General features: G+C 41.6%; 1 protein-coding gene across 13 annotated transcripts in view; it reads right to left on the minus strand.

Annotated features, from left to right (window-relative positions):
* Positions 1–16,219, minus strand: part of Dscam2 (Down syndrome cell adhesion molecule 2) — a 141,454-nt gene that overhangs the window by 28,075 nt on the left and 97,160 nt on the right. For all 13 annotated transcript variants that reach the window (XR_001890328.1, XR_001890327.1, XM_017902820.1 and 10 more), the window contains exons 2-3: positions 13,016–13,366; positions 8,256–8,420 (exon numbers count right to left, since the gene is read on the minus strand). Coding sequence is in view for 11 of the 13 variants with exons in the window: in XM_017902820.1 (XP_017758309.1) it covers positions 8,256–8,420; positions 13,016–13,366 (516 nt within the window). In the remaining 2 variants the exon portion in view is untranslated. The remainder of the gene's footprint in view (positions 1–8,255; positions 8,421–13,015; positions 13,367–16,219) is intronic.

A 16,219-nucleotide genomic window follows, 5' to 3' on the forward strand; every position in this document is an offset into this window, starting at 1 on the left:
GTGCATCGTGATAATTGGTCCCCGACGTTTTCCAATAAACGCGGCACGAGGGTCTCGCGGAATTATCTTTAATAACTCGAGCGCCACCGATGTACACGAGCTATTGTCGGCGTGTTTCGCGATATTTTCGTCGGCGAACGGTTTTAACGTTACGATAATTATGCTAATTCCCGGATTTCCAACGGCCTGTTCCGGCTGACTGGCGGAGATACAATCTCTCTCCGACGTTCTTGCCCCGCGTGGCTTAAGCTCGTGCCCGTTCCTTAGATAAGCCCAGAGCAACGTTAACGACCGTAGTTAACCTAAACATTTGCAGTCGTTTCGCGAAAATCCTCGCTCGCCAACGGAAATCTTTAACGCAGTTCGCGAACACGCGATTATCTTTTACATAGAGAGGTCGCTGTTTTCGTTCCCTTTTTTCGCTGCGCATTGTTTCCTTCCCCCCACTCCCTTCTCCCTCTTATTCCGTTGGCTACCCGCGTTCGAATCCCGCGCTTTTTTTTTTAACCTCGTTTCCTATCCGTAGTTACTTTTTTATATTTGTTATTTTGCCCCGCTGCCTGGTGGTTTTTGTTCCCCGTTCGTTCTGCTCTTAATTGTCTCTTATTCGTCTCCAGTTTCGCTGACTCCTTTCTACCTCTCCCCCACCCCTTGTTTCCTTTTTCAACGTGAGCTTGAATTCCAACTTCTTTTATATGAAACTTCGGTTTGCTATAATACATCTTTTTATCTTGAAAATTTTTTTCACTGTTCTCATTACCGTCAAGCTGCATTTTTCTGAAGTCTTTTCAGCGATTTCTTATTGTTACGAATATCAATCTTCGTAATTTTATATCTTTTTTGTGGTTATGTTTGTACTTGTTACTTTCATTGGTCGTATTATTTTGTCAATTTTGTTATTTTTATTTAGCGATATATGGTTATATAATTTTCGACGATATTTCGTCGACGAATTATTCTTTTGGTTAACTTTCTTATTTCGGATGACTTTTATTCTCACAGTTACACTCTATCCCATTTGTCTTCATTCCATTGCTCTGCCATCTTTTGTTACTGTTTCCATCATTTTCCGCTATTCACAATCTCCACACCGTTATTTCTCCATCTTTTTCATCCTTTTCCTCTATTATAACCTAACATCCTCCGTACTTCCTATTACCCTACCCCCACCATTTCATTCTCCCTCCCCTCCCATATTTTTACCTTTGCTTCATTCACATTTTCTTATTCTCATTCTGAGAATCCTTTTTTGTTTGCTCTCGACTACCTTGATTCTTCAATCTTTCTCCCTTGCTAATCCCATCTCTCATATTTTTTATTTCCTTCACGTTCACATATCCATCTCCTCCATCTTATCTTTTCATCCATCCCCTACCTTTAACCATTTCCCTCCGTCACCCATTCCCTTTCTTCTTACCGAATTCTCCGCCTCCACATTCCCATTTTTCGTTTTCCGCATTGTCACCCCCTCTCCAGCCCGAGAAATTGTTTCCAACGTTCCCATAACCTAACCCTCCCACGCGACGTTCTCTTCCATTCTTGCCACGCACGCTTCGTTCCACCTCCCTTCCCGTGTCTTCTTCCCCACCACGCTCTATCTTTTCCTTCTCCGTAGCTTACTGGCTGGCATCGCTACCCAGAGTTCCGTGCACCGTTATTGCGTCTACGTGCGAGAGCAAATTCGGCTACGAGACATTAGCACAGCTAAGACCGGCTGAGATAAGCGGCCCTCCTAAATAGCGATTGTCGGCCAAGTCAGCCGGCTTGGATGGGTTATGTAGTTTCGGTATCACACTCGATGCTACCTATGCTCTGCCCGCTCGGATCTATTCAGCGTAGATAGACCGCGTATGTACGCAGGTACATACGAGATATATATATATATATACATATATATATACATATACATATATGTATATATATATATATGTGTGTATATATATATATGTATACACGAGGCGTATACAACAGAGGGGGAACCGCCAGTGACTACCTCGAATTACGTGCAGCCTGACCATGGCGCTATTAGTAAGATGGATATGTTACGCTTGCAGAAATACAGCGCCACTGGCGGCGAACAAAGGAAGCGTAATATTATGTAGGACACAAGAAATACGGGACAGCGAAATTTCCACGGATTCGCACTGCTGGAAAGTGAACGTTGGAAACTGTAAAGGATGGAGGAATAATTTGTTGGAATTATAATATTTGTTAAATGAATTAATAGCACCTGATTGATACTATAGCGTGAAATTAATTGCCGTCGGTGTAGAGGTTAGGACGGAGAAGGTTAAGTGATTTCTTAAAATTTTATGTGATATTTAAAAGATAAATGGATGATGTGGTTAAAGGATTTTGAAAATTGTGATTATTTATTTCTGTGAATCACAATGAAGACCATACATGAATTTCCAATAGAAAAATATCTGAAATAACGAGGGTGAAGATATCGAAAAATAATAAGTACATCCTTCGGCAAGGAATAAAAAAGGAAAATGGAGGAAAATGCATAACCGAAGACAAATTATAAAATATCTCCGTTCGAATTATTCATTCCGATTCGAATTACATCGAAATCCCTTTTCTCCTCTCTTTTAATACGCCGCGTATACCTTTTTATATTATTTGCCATTCGAATGCAAGCAATTAATTCGCACAATTTCCTGTCGATTTCTCTGAAAAACCAACGAAACGAACACTTTCGTTTAATCGGCGAATGTTAAATTCGCGCGCCCCATTTAAAAACTTTTTTCGCCCTGTTCACCGTGCGATTTTCCGTTCAAACGTACAATTAAATTGCGTACAAAAAACAAACAAAAAAACGATGGGGAAACAGGAAAAAAAAAATAAAGGAAACTAACAACGTGTTTGCACCCTGCGAACAATGAAACGGAGAACCGCATTGTACCCGATAGCGTTTTGTCTCTATCCGCGCGCGCATGCGCCATGGGATCCGACGAATCAGTCGCGAGCACGCTAACCTTTCGAGAGCCGCTGTTTAAATAATATGGCGACACAAAGACGAACACGATCAGTGTCGTTCGTCCGTGAAACAATTAAAACTTCTCGTTCGTTTCTTGTGACAGTTTTGAACGTGCTCGCGAGAAAACTTATTCGTATTCTCTTTCGAAGATAGAAAAGAGATTCTCTTTTATCGGCCTAATAGTCGCTGCGCGAGTGTACGTGTTCACGTGTATGGGATGAGGCGTACACACGGAATTAATTGCGGACTGATTCTGATAGATGTATAGAGATCGGTTTGATGGGTACATGCAGAATTAGAGACTTCTGGTTTAATTTTGTAATACAAAATGAGATATAAAAGGGAACATAGAGACTTTATAAAAAGAATTGTGTGTATTTATTTATAAAGTTATTAAAATATATAACATTCTGTAATTTGAAGACAAAATTTGGAAAATCTCGATATTTATAAATTCATGGATTCCTCAGCCGAAAGGATTCGTTGGTTTAGTTCTGATTTATTTTAATATTGTATATAGAGTAAGATATATACATTTAAAAAATTATTTAATTAAACAATTTTTTAATTTAATAATTTTATCTTATATTTTTTTTTCTATTATTAAACCAAATATATTAACAATAATAATTGGCTGAGATGGATTAGGATTAATTTCATACTGTTTAATTATTTTTCGTTGAGTTTTTAGTTATTAAAAGAGATAAGTTTCCATATTAAATATTCGTTCCTAACCTCAAACATGATTTAATTATCGAATTTTTACCAAACTGGAAATAAATATATTATTTGAAGTATTTCGAGTCGATGCATACGTTTATAGAGATTTATTTTACCATTCCTCTCCTGTTCAATTGTATTTTGTACGTGTAGTGTCTCGATTTATTTGAGGGTTATTATGATTCCGGTCAGAAAATAAGATTTCCGTCTAGCAGGTTTAGGGGAACGACGGAAACGGAACAGACAAAAGAACTCGGTGAAATTTAATTTCTCGAAGATATCCGGTACTCTGGACACGTACCCGTCTCGATTCGAATGATATTGTGGACTTTGTAGTGGATTTGTTACGTCTCCGTTGCACACTGTTTGCAGAAGCCGGTTCGTGCTCGCGAAGCGATTAAAAGATACCTTCTTTAAATAAATTAAACATTAAACAACTAATACTCGGAAGATTTCCAGATTGGTTCGACGAAATTGTGCCGTCGATCGTTATTAACGCAGGTTATGGACGGCAAATTGAAAGCTAAGACTATAGTCACTAAAGACCACCCGTCTCCCGCCGCGTTATTTCATTAGCTCGCTGCGCCATCTCTGGTCAGCGTTACATACTATGAATACTTGGAAAAGAAAATGGAAGGAAATTTTAATAAGATTTAATAATACTGGCGAAGAACAATATCGGGAATTAAGTATTCGTGCAAGGGTATATGATGTTTGAATATTTATTATCATCCATAATTCGCGATTTTATATATTATAAATTGATACGATAATATAAGCGTAAAACTGAATATTATTTGTATACGATAGATACCACTATGAGGATGCCCTCTAGCTCCGATCGTCAATCTAACCTAACCTAATCGACCCAAACATAGCTTAATCTAACTTTTATTATAACTTGTAATTGAGGAAGTAAATAAACAAACTAGAATTTGTTTCCTTAATGCAATTCTAAGTTGTTTCAAACAACAGTCTATTGAATATTTTACCGGCGAACCGATGTGAGAAATAAACATTATAAATGTAGAGGTAGGAAGACAATATTCGTGACAGTTTGATGCGTAGCAGCTTCTTTGATACTAGCCACCAGGGTGCTTTTAGTCAGAACTTTACTTTCCAAGTTCTTCCCTACATAACCTCAATTCTTTCAAATATATGCTTCGATCTAACATTAAACACTTCCGTATCTGAAACGGGTAAAGTTCAATGTTCACGATGTGCCATAAATTCGAGACCAGGATCGAAATAAAAAGTTTGATTCGTGGTAGAGTCTATGCTCTATTACTCGAGCAAATTTTACTTTACTACCTAATCTAATCTCACTTCTTTTAACACTTAACTCTTTGCACTCTGTGATTTTTTAAGAAATAATAATTCAAAGACTTTCTGCCACAAGGTTGACAATATTTTTCAAACGGTAATTAAGACTTGTTAAGAATTATTTTAGATCCTGCAATCAACATCCTGCGAACTTTGTTCATATGTATTTTATGCTTTATATCCTCGTTAAGATTTCGATATTCGATTGATCCCAATTTCTATTAAATAGATGATTTATCCCTATATCAGGAACTCGTGCGGAAGGGACGAATCTATCAATGGTAGTCGATACTATAGCCGGCTTAATGGTCATAGGGCTTTATAAATCAAGGGGAATGAAGACAGTATCCTTGACAGTCGCTTGATCAGTGGCGGTACCTTCCGCACTTGCCACCAGAGTGCTCTCCATCAGCCTCCTAGTCCCGTAAGTTTCTCTACTACGTCTTCGATCCCTTGCAACTGAAGCTTTGTTTGAAATGTTTGCAAGCCAAAGATATGGGTTTCTAAATAGCTGTGTTGACAAGTTTCATAACGGATAACGGACGAAACATGTCAAGGATCACGAGAGATTCGTCAGATTGGGATGCTCGGTGGTCTAGGGAGCGAAGTTTGATGAGCAGTGGGCTCCTAGGGGAATTTGGAAGATTGACCGCGGCTGTTTTAAATTTCCTTACATAACTAATGCTTGCACGAGTACATTTTATTGCATGGTATTTCCGGTTTCATCTAGAATCCATATTTAACCCCTTGACTACTGTGGGCGCCTATGGGCGTTTAGAAATTTTGCATTTGTGACACATAGTGCGCCTATAGGCGCTCTGCGTAGTTTACCTTTCTGACACGGAGGGCGCTTGTTTTCACAAAAATGGCACACATCGTCTCTCAATTCTTGTCGTATGGTATGGCCGCTATCAAAATCTGCCGTAGTCAAGGGGTTGACTGTCTTGGTGGTCATCGGTGACCGGTGCTTGTCTCCTCAGTTTGGCCATGGTGCTCACCATGGAAATAAATATATAGACCACCCAAAATCAAACGTCTTTTAATTATGCAGTTTTTCATAATTAAATTGTAACACAAAATGTTAACTTCATAATAAACACGTTCGCTGAAATAAATCGTAACATAACCTGACCTTAATCCGAGGTCGGCTAAACAATCAGTATCGCCGAGGAAATAAATGAGAAAAATAAATTGAATAGAACAGTATTACCGGGAATTTTAAAAATCTGAAAATCCGCAGCAACCTTTTCTCCACGGGGAACAACATTCACTGACCCCACACGACTCGCTAAATCGTAAAAGAAACTCCATCTTTAAAAGCACGCTCAGCCGGTAAGCGGTAAAATACGCTAAGCGCGTCGTAGAAAAAATTCTAACGAGGAGGAACAACAGTGGGGAGCGGAGAGGTGCGCCGGAAAGCCAGAGGTCCGTTAAAAAACAAAGCGACACGCGGAGGAATTTTATGTATCGCGCGATAACAGCCACGGTTCACGGCGCGCCAATATCTTCTGGTAGTGGGGGTACGGGCAGAGAGGCGAGTGGTGGGGGTAGGTGGCGGCGCGCGCTTTTTACGCTCGTCCTTTTGCACGGTCGCATAAAAGTTACGCCAGGTCCGGCGCTCCTCGTTGGAGAAACCGAACGACAATGGCCCGTTGGATTCCAGCCAGCACGGTATTTTTTCCTTTGGTTCTGTTATCGACGATGAATATGCTCGTCCCGATGGTCTGGTACAATTATAAAATTTGTCGAAACGCGGAGTGGTGGGGAACAAAGATGGACGGCGAGACAGAGAGGGAGAAACGTGGGAAGACAGAACGAAAAGGACACGGTGAGAAGGAAAATAATTACCGAGTCGAGGAGAACCGCGTAAATCGCGAAAAGATCGCGAGATCATCCTCAAACGGCATTAACAACGCCGCGTCGCGTCCAATTAAAAGGATTACTAATTAAGCTTACTAATTAATAGCGCGCGAACCGACGTGATATTACGTTTTAATTACCGGGTATCATCTTTTTCAATCCGTGTCGTCGCACAGGGGAGGTGGCTGCAAAGCAAGACCGTCCGACGTTCTTAAATCCAATTAATTTCTACGACTATTAATGAGCGAGCCGCTCGACCGTTACGAGGTCGATGTCCTCGACGATCTCGCCGCGACCTACGCCAACGCCGCTGCAAGGTGATGCAAGATTATTGTGGATATTAAATTTCACTGTACCGGCCGGCTGTACGCCCGTGGCCGGATATTAAATTTTAGTCCCAGTAAGCAATGCCGCCAGCCCGGGCATAATACTTCGTGCTACTCTCTACCTACGTGAAAATCGCCGCTAGACCTTGCCATCTCTGCCCCCACCAACGACCCGCCGCTAGTGTCTGACCCCGCACTCGTCGCGCCGGGGCTTCCCCCACCACCGCCGCTAGTCGAACGTGGCTGTGTAATTCTTCTTGCCTCGCGCTTCGCGCTGCATGCTTCGTGCACATATCGGCTCTGTTACTGCATCTGCGCCCGTGGAATGTCCCTTGGGCTTTTATTGCCGTCTCCTACCACACGAGCTCCGCGGAATATTACATTTTGGTAGATAGGCGAAATTATCGATTATACGATAGCGCGCCGCTTTTCATATAGAATAATAGCGCCCCGGCAGAGGGGGCGCCACAGACCCGAGCCATCGCGGCTATTAGCCGCACATATTCTTTCTCGTGTACGAGCTTTCACGCGTGTTTCAAAAGCGCGGCATTGGGGAAGGGACTGCCGCCGTTTCGATGCGTCTATGGATATGATCGATCCGGGGGGTAGATTAATGTTAAAAGGCACAGGCTTGGAGGGAACCGCGCGTTATCAAAGAGATTTCCCTTTGTCGAGATTGGTGTGCACGTGGCGGGATATCGAGGAGGTGAAAGTTTTCAGAGGTTGAAATGAAAGGAACATATCGCGGGTCCATTTTGGCTACGACGTGTGAATCACGAGAAAGATGGCTGAAATCAAACAACTCCCCGTGACAATGAAGTATCGAGTTTGAACGTTCGTCCATCTAAGTCGGATGGTTCGGATGATAGCAAGAGTCGAAATACCAAGTGTTCGTACCTATTGGACCTTAGTATCAATAGGTCTTTATAGGTATATTAGTATATTTCTATTGGGAATTACACGTGTTATTAATACACTTGAGATGACGTGCAACTATCGCGAGTAAAATCAGAAATAGGATATAAGAAAGAAAAACAACTTACCTCCTTGCAGAGAAGGATAAATGTAGAACGAGGGTTCCTGCAACCAGGACACTACGCGCACCAAATCTTTCACGAAGCTGGGAACGACGCATCGTAACACTGCGGTGCAACCCCTAGATGCACCTCCGATCACTTCCACGTCGACTTTGTACGCCTGGGCTACCACTGTGAACAGATAAACGTAAATTTACATTTACTCTCGCGTGTAATTCCGTGAAGAAGGTTTATGTGCCTCTGTCTTACTACAAATATCACGAAAACGTGGAATTGTCACGCGGAAAATTTATTTTTATTCCACGAATAAAACGTGGCTTCCTTAAAAAAAAAAAAAAATATTTTATTTAATTCGTAAGAAATTTCTTTCACATATAATATGGAAATATCTTAAATTACCAAATCGTGTAATTAAAAAATAATTCAACGATAGGTTCACGATATTTGCAGTATATCCGTTGGAGGCACGGGTCATGGTGGCGCTAGTGAGTTAAGTCGATAACTGTCTTAGACGAATATGGACTGTATATTCGTATTCTCATATTTTTCGTATGTAATAGACCTGGCATCGTGATACAAAGGCGCCAGAACGACTTTTCCAAATATTCACGGTTTTCCCCAAATCACGATATTTGCAGTATATCCGTTGGAGATACGGGTCACGGTGGCGCTAGTGAGTTAAGTCGATAACTGCCTTAGACGAATATGGACCGTATATTCATATCCTTATATTCTTCGTATGTAATAGACCTGGTATCGTGATACAAAGGCGTCTGGCTGATTTTTCCAAATATTCGCGGTTTTCCTCAACATATAAGTGATAAATCTAAAGCCTTAAAATTTATGTTCTCAATTGTCATAAAATAATATTGATTTACTATTTTTTCTTAATTATATCACTCAATTGCACCCAAATTTTCGACCTAGTCCTACCGAGCGACCGAAACAGACCCACGCGACGATGGCCTCCTGTGACGATAATTAAAACGCATTACACGCGATCTCGAAGAGCGCATCACACCTATCTCTCTCACACCCAAGACGCAAGCTCGACACGCGCGCGTAGGCTTACGTAGAGGGCGTGACGTCGTTACTCGTCGTCGACAACCGGGTGAATCTCGACGTCGGCGTCGGGAAGCGGCGAGGCGTGAGGCGACGCGAGCGTAACGAACGCCTCGTCCTCGACGTCTGCCGGTCGTTTTTCTCCTTTCCTTTTTTGTTTCTACCGTCGCCCAGCCGCTCGAGAGGCACTATACTCTTCCGGAGATTTTATTTACGTGGAAATTCCAAGGGCGACGGCCAGCTAGCGACGCTGCACCCGGCTCTGACACGCCGACGTCGCGACGCCGCTCCGAAGACTACCACCCCCCTCTGCCTTTCAGTAACACGCTGAATTTCCTTCCACCCTTCTCGTCTCCTGCAACCTTTCTTCCACCCAGAAATCGGCACCCTGTCTCTCGCTCGAACCCCTTTCTATTTCCACTTCGACCAACCACCCCACCACCGCCAGTTTTGTCCGTTCTCGCGACGCGACGTGTCAGGATGACCTGTCACGTTACCGGGTAACGATATTCGGTCAATTTTTCACGCCATTCGAATTCTCTCGAACACCTACCATCACGTACCCCATTACATAGTCGCAGCCGAGGAATTCGCGCTTTTCTAGGCCAGCTCGGGCAGGTGCCGAATGTTTTCGGTGCGTGATCGAACGGAGAGTGGGGGGTCAGCGGGAACCGTGACGCCGATGGAAATTCTTGTGGAAATGAAAACACTTAAACGCGACAGCCGTCGAACGCGATTCGAAATTGGAATCTAACTGTGCACTCGAAGGATGCGACGTTTTAGAGGGAAATCCGAGCGGCGTGATTGCACAGTGACGGGGGTTGAATAGGTTGATTGGGGTTGCAGAAATTTTGTGGTTCGTTGTTGACGGCGCTCGAAATGGGAATGGGGGAGTACGAATGGTTTGGGTCCTGGATTTTGAATGTCTGTTTTGTGCAGAAAGCTTCGAAATTATATTTTTGTGTATATTTTATTAGTGCCTTTGATATAGTCCGGACCATGATATATAGGGTAGCAACAACGGTAGTAAAATCGGTGGGGGATGATTTTTCGTGAAAAAAGAAATCGAAAATGAAGAATAAAATTTTTGCATTTGAAGCTTCGTTCTAGAGAAAATCGACTTTGAATATTTACAGAGAATGCGTGCATTTAACTTTAACTTAGCGCACTACTTTAACTTAGCACTCAATGTATATTCAAAGTCGATTTTCTCGAGAACGAAGCTTCGAATGAAAAAATTTTATTCTTCATTTTCGATTTGCTTTTTCACGTAGAATCGTGCACATATAGTATTTCTATATTATACTTTGTTCTCAGAAATTAATATTCCACGAAAAATTTTGACGTGTGAATGTCCTTTCCTTTTTTTCATTTTTCAAGCATTAAATATTAGAAGTGACCTTAAACTTTAAAATAGTATTTTTATATGATCGAAATATAGAAAAAGTATTGTAATCTTTTCGTTGATACTTCAGCGTTGATTACATTCGAAATTTTCAACGTTACGAACATTTTAACTAGCTTAAATAAATAAATATCGAAAATACTATAGGATAAAGTTATATTATACGTAATAATAATAAGAAAAGTAATTTTTATATCCCGGGTATTTAATTTCCGGTTTAATTTTGAAGCGCGTGTCTAATTTAAGGTAACGAGGATGGAAAGCTCAAATGTGTGGTGAGGAATAGGTGGGATTGAACAATTAGTCCGCGTACTAGTGCTTCTATAATCGAACAAATTGTACGGCTGTTTATGCCGGTCTTTCTAGCTGGCATTTGCATATGCAAATTAGGCAAATAGTCTTTGTGTTACGTTCATTTACCCAAGACGTGCTTTGTCTAAGGCGTGATACAAATTCCAAGTATTTCATTAAACACGAAATTACACCGAGCAGGCTATCTTTGAAACCGTTGTGTACCTTGCTTGTTAGAATACTACTTTATTCGAGAAGTATAATAGAACTAGCTGATAGAAATTGTTTGAAATTCTCTTATTAAAAAATACAATTTACGTGCAAATTTGTAGAAGATAATCTTCAGTCTTTTGAAACAAAAATCCGTAGATCTGGATGCATACTATATTATAGTACAGCATACTATAAAATGCACCAAGGATGTCAAACAAGAATTATTTATTAAACAAAATTTTGCCAAAACTACCCTAATGTCGTTAATGACTGTGAGGTATATTAGATGCGATATTAAACCAAAAAGAACGAGAAGAAGATTACTACCCCTACCATAGCTCTCTGAGCATTTACCATAAACGAAATACCATATTTAAAAATATTTCTTCAAGAAAAAGAAGAAGACAGCAAATAAGAGAATCTACCAAGCCATAAAAGATCCAAAATTTGTCATGGATCATAGTTTTCCAAGGATTTTTTCCTCGAAAGACGATTTAGTCAAGACCTCATAAAGGTTAACTCACTAGCGCCACCGTTGCTAACAACTACGCGCCCTCTGCCGTACTAACCCCAATTCGACCGATCAATTTAGACATCTATTAACCTAAACACGTTCGCTTCTCCTTTAAACCACCGAGATTGGTATCTATCCCGAAAACGGGGTACGTCGAGGAACGTGGTTTTCGGCGAAACAACACGGACAGGTTATCGACGGTGGCGCTGTAGTCGCCACAGGATCTCCTTCGTCTCCCGAACGTTGCAATGGGCCGCGAAAACTTCCGGCTCGGACCGAGCGAGCACAGGCCGGGATAGAAATTTCTTTCGTTAAACCGAAAGCAGGAAGTAAAGTTTTAATTAACGGCCACACGTCCGGGCCAGAACTTTATAGCCGCGAGGGAGTAGTTGGCAATCCTGAAAGCGTCGGGTCGACCTCGCAGCTGCCACGGATTTGCATTCAGATTGCATTTTTTTCCTCTTTTGCTTTTTTTTTCTTCCCCTCCCTTTCTTTCTTTTATTTCTCTTTTTTTCTTTTTTATTTTTTCTTTCTTTCCTTTTTTCTCCCCCTCCCCCCTCTCCCCCTCCTCCCCCCCATTTTTAGGAGGTAATTACACCGAGCTCGTCGCGGAGGAAGCCTGGCCGCGTCTCATCCGCATCCGGCAGGGTTTAAAACATCCTTCGTCAGGACTTGCCTGGATTTTCCTTCTTTCTTCCTTCCAGGAACGCGTCCCCTAATGATTTTTTAATTGGTGTCCCAAGTCTTTCAAATACACCGAGCACAATCAACACCTCTTTACCTCATACTGTACTTTTCTACGCTATTCGTAAGATTTTTCGAGGTTATGGTTGTCGATGATGGATATCGAAGTTGCTTTTTATTTTGATATTTGAGCAACCGTGTATAATATTTATAGGTATATAATAGGTATATGTATAATATGTATGACGCAATATAAAAAAATCGAAGATTCTAAAAATATCAAAAGCCTGATCCTAACCTAGGAACTTCTTACAGGAGAAAGTTTAGAAACAGGATTCTTTCCTAATTCAATACAGTAACAAATAATTTTGAATAAAAATACTTTAATCCGTTTGCAATCATCACTTTCCACCAACTGTGTGCACGTGTTCTGCGACTATGCACACTAGTGTTCTGTTCTTATGAATAAGAAATTAGAGCGCACACCTGTGCTTTGGTGATAATGTCCAGAAAAATTCCATGCATATGTGCGCTTATGATGCAAATGGATTAAAGGAGATATTCGACGAGCGATTTTATTAATAAAAATTTTCTTACCTGCTCTGACCTGGACGTCACGACTGAGCACTCTGCCAACGGAGTTGCTCGCGACGCACCTGTAGGCAGCGCTGTGCACATCCTGCCGGAAGGCGGCGGCCGCGAACGGCAGAAGGACCAGAGTGCCATTCCTCAGCACCCTCCGCACCCCCGGTACGTCGTTCACCGGATGTCCGTCCGCGGTCGACCAATCGATGTTGGGTGGTGGGCTTCCTGTCGCGGTGCAGTCCAGCCAAGCGCCGCTCGAATTTGAAAATTCCACCCTCGACGGCGGCTCCATCACGAAGCTTGGTCCGCGTAAATGCGCGTCGAAACCGTGACCGCTGGTGGACGTCACCGCCGCCGCTGCACCTGCGAGCAAAACGAAACGTTCACCGCTGGAAAATTCGCATAAATCTGCCGGCTGATTGCGGAAAAACCGGCGCCGCTCGCCGAATCGTTCAACGTCCCGACACGCGACAGTTTAATTGCCACGTAAATCCCGTTCCCTCCTCCATTTTTGCATATTTCCTCTCGCCCGGTATTCCCCCCACCGTTCACCTATGGCGTCGTTAATAAAACGTCAGCGCGAGAGGTTATGTTCGAACTGCTGGCTTCCTTCGCGCTGATTTTTGCTCCGATTAGGAAAGGAGGATGTTAAAAAAGCGCCATTTTTGGCATAGCCTGGAAATAGAAAGTTCCTTCGGGATTTTTAAGAGTATTTTCCAAGGAACAAAAAATTCCTTTATCACTTAACTCTATTATTAATTTCTTTATCCGAGTAATGGTAGTACAATCGGTAGGGCGTGATTCTACGAGAAAAAACAAATCGAAAATGAAGAATAAAACTTTTTCATTCGATGCTTCGTTATCGGGGAAATCGACTTTGAATATTCACCGCGAACGCGTGCACTTAACTTAGTCCAGCGTATACCAGCGTACGCAGTGGACATTTAAAGTCGATTTCCTCGACAACGAAGCTTCGAATGAAAAAATTTTATTCTTCATTTTCGATTTGTTTTTTCATATAGAATCATGCCCCACCGATTTTATCCTTACTGGAACACGCTATATTTGATCAATTTCATTTTCACATATTTCCACTCATTTTTGGCAACTTTCCCATCGTTTCTCGGCAAAATGATACAGGAACTTTTTGTTCCTTGGAGGGTGTTCTTAAAGATTCTGAAGGAATTTCCCATTTGTTTAAAACATCCCTTTTTCCGGTTTTGGAGTTATTTATTCGTTTAACAGTCGATGGACAGGAGATTGATTTAATGTAAGAAAATTATGTATAAGTTTGTCGATAATGCGTAGACATTTGTAAACCACATTATACGAAAACTACGTTACAAACTTGAACACTAGAAATCCTAAAAAGAAAATAGATAAAATGAACGAATAAATCGTTAAAAACGAGTTATTAAATTTCGACGTTGGCGTTGAAAATAGGTAAAATTATCGAATTAGAATTCTCGAATAATTTCAAAATGTAACCGTGGAAATGATAAAATATCGAAATTTGTGAAAACTCAAATATTCGTAGCTAATTTTCCTCGCGAAATGTTAGGCGCATAAAAGAAACGTGGCGCTACCTGGCGGCCGCTCTCACGGGTCGTCGGTTTCACTGTGGAACAGTTAGTCGACTTTCGGAATTGATTAAACGCTCCGGTTATCGCGATTCTCGAACGAACGACGGGTCGGCACGTAACGGGCAAGTTATCCTACTCGAGGTGTATCAGACGCGCTGTACTTCGACATAATGCTTTGATCGGGGGTGCGAAAACACGAGTCAGCAAGTACTCGGCTCTTGCATCGTTAGAAGCCACTTCAAGCTAATAACTCCGGCCAGGCCACTCCGGCAACTCGAGAGTACAGTTTAATTGTCGACGGTATTCGTACCTCGCTGAAAGAAACTACGAGTGGAGTTCAATTTAAGGGGGTTAGAGATATAGGTAATACATCTTCCTCTTCGCGTTGCAAACACACGGAAACGTAGGTATCTATATTACGGACGAAACATTTTTTTGTTATTATTCTGTGTCACAGATGTATTTGTGAGATTTATCAGCGAGTCATACATGTATATGTAATCTTCCAATTTGTAGTTCTCTTCAAATAATTGATAGCGTTTCGTGATAGGTAAAAAGTTAGAAGTTTGGAGTAACGATCGTTAGGAGTTAGCAATTGGAGGGATACGGATATTTATGTGGCCCAATGTATATGTAGAGTGGCCTACTTAGTCCATAAATGCTCATTTGGGAACTACGTGAAACTAGAAAATTCTCTTTTGGGGGTTAAAAGAAGATAGAGAGTAATACGAGATTATTAAACTTGTACGTTTATATCCTATCATTTTATAGATAAAAGTACACGGAATGTTGTTTCACACTGCAATTTGTATTGCAAAATACTGAAATACTTAATATTTTATTTCATTAAATTTTGCATCGTTTTATAAAAATATTCTCATTTCCAAGAACCTTTCACCTCGATTGAATCATCAACGCGCGTTGCACCTCGTTGTTCGAAGCTAGAAATAAATTACAGAGCCACGAAAATGTTTTACACAAAAGTTATTGCAAAAAATCTTTACAGAAACGTACGCTTTCCCAGAGACCTAGTTTCAGCCATTCCCGATTGACAGCGCCGCCACGCGGAGATCCGGTGATAACCACGATCAAAAGAAACCCCGTTCCACGTCTATCTCCGTGTCAGAATTCCGGTCGTTCGATTTTAACGAAGATCGTGACTCCATCAGAGCACGCAAAGCGTACGTTCTAAAATTTGCGTATCGATCGCCGCTGCCCGCGTGTTAATTAAAAATTCATTTATCTTAAATTCAATTTCCTCCGAGTACGAAGCAGGCGTGCCCGCGCACACGCGTACACACATCCCTGGCGAACGTTAGGGTGGAGGGGGTGGAGGGAGGGGGAGAAGAGAGAGAGAGAGAGGCATCTCTAAAAATCTGCAACCAGGCGAGCAGAAAGAAAAAGGTGAAAGAGCGAGGGAGAAACAGAACGCGCGGAAAGTAAGGAAGAAAAAGACAAAAAGTCCGGCGACGATGACGCGAAATTAATTTGTCTAATAAAGGCGTAATTTTCGAAGCGAAAGAGCATGTCCTGCTATTAAAAAGGAGCACAGCCACTGGGTGCTCGTGAACAGAAACCGAGAGATGGAACGATATTGCATATCTCTCTGGCATCGTCCATAAGTGAAGAGCGG

This window comes from Eufriesea mexicana, unplaced genomic scaffold, assembly GCF_001483705.2.
Source record: "Eufriesea mexicana isolate 0111107269 unplaced genomic scaffold, ASM148370v2 scaffold2021, whole genome shotgun sequence".
Classification (NCBI taxonomy): Eukaryota; Metazoa; Arthropoda; class Insecta; order Hymenoptera; family Apidae; genus Eufriesea; species Eufriesea mexicana.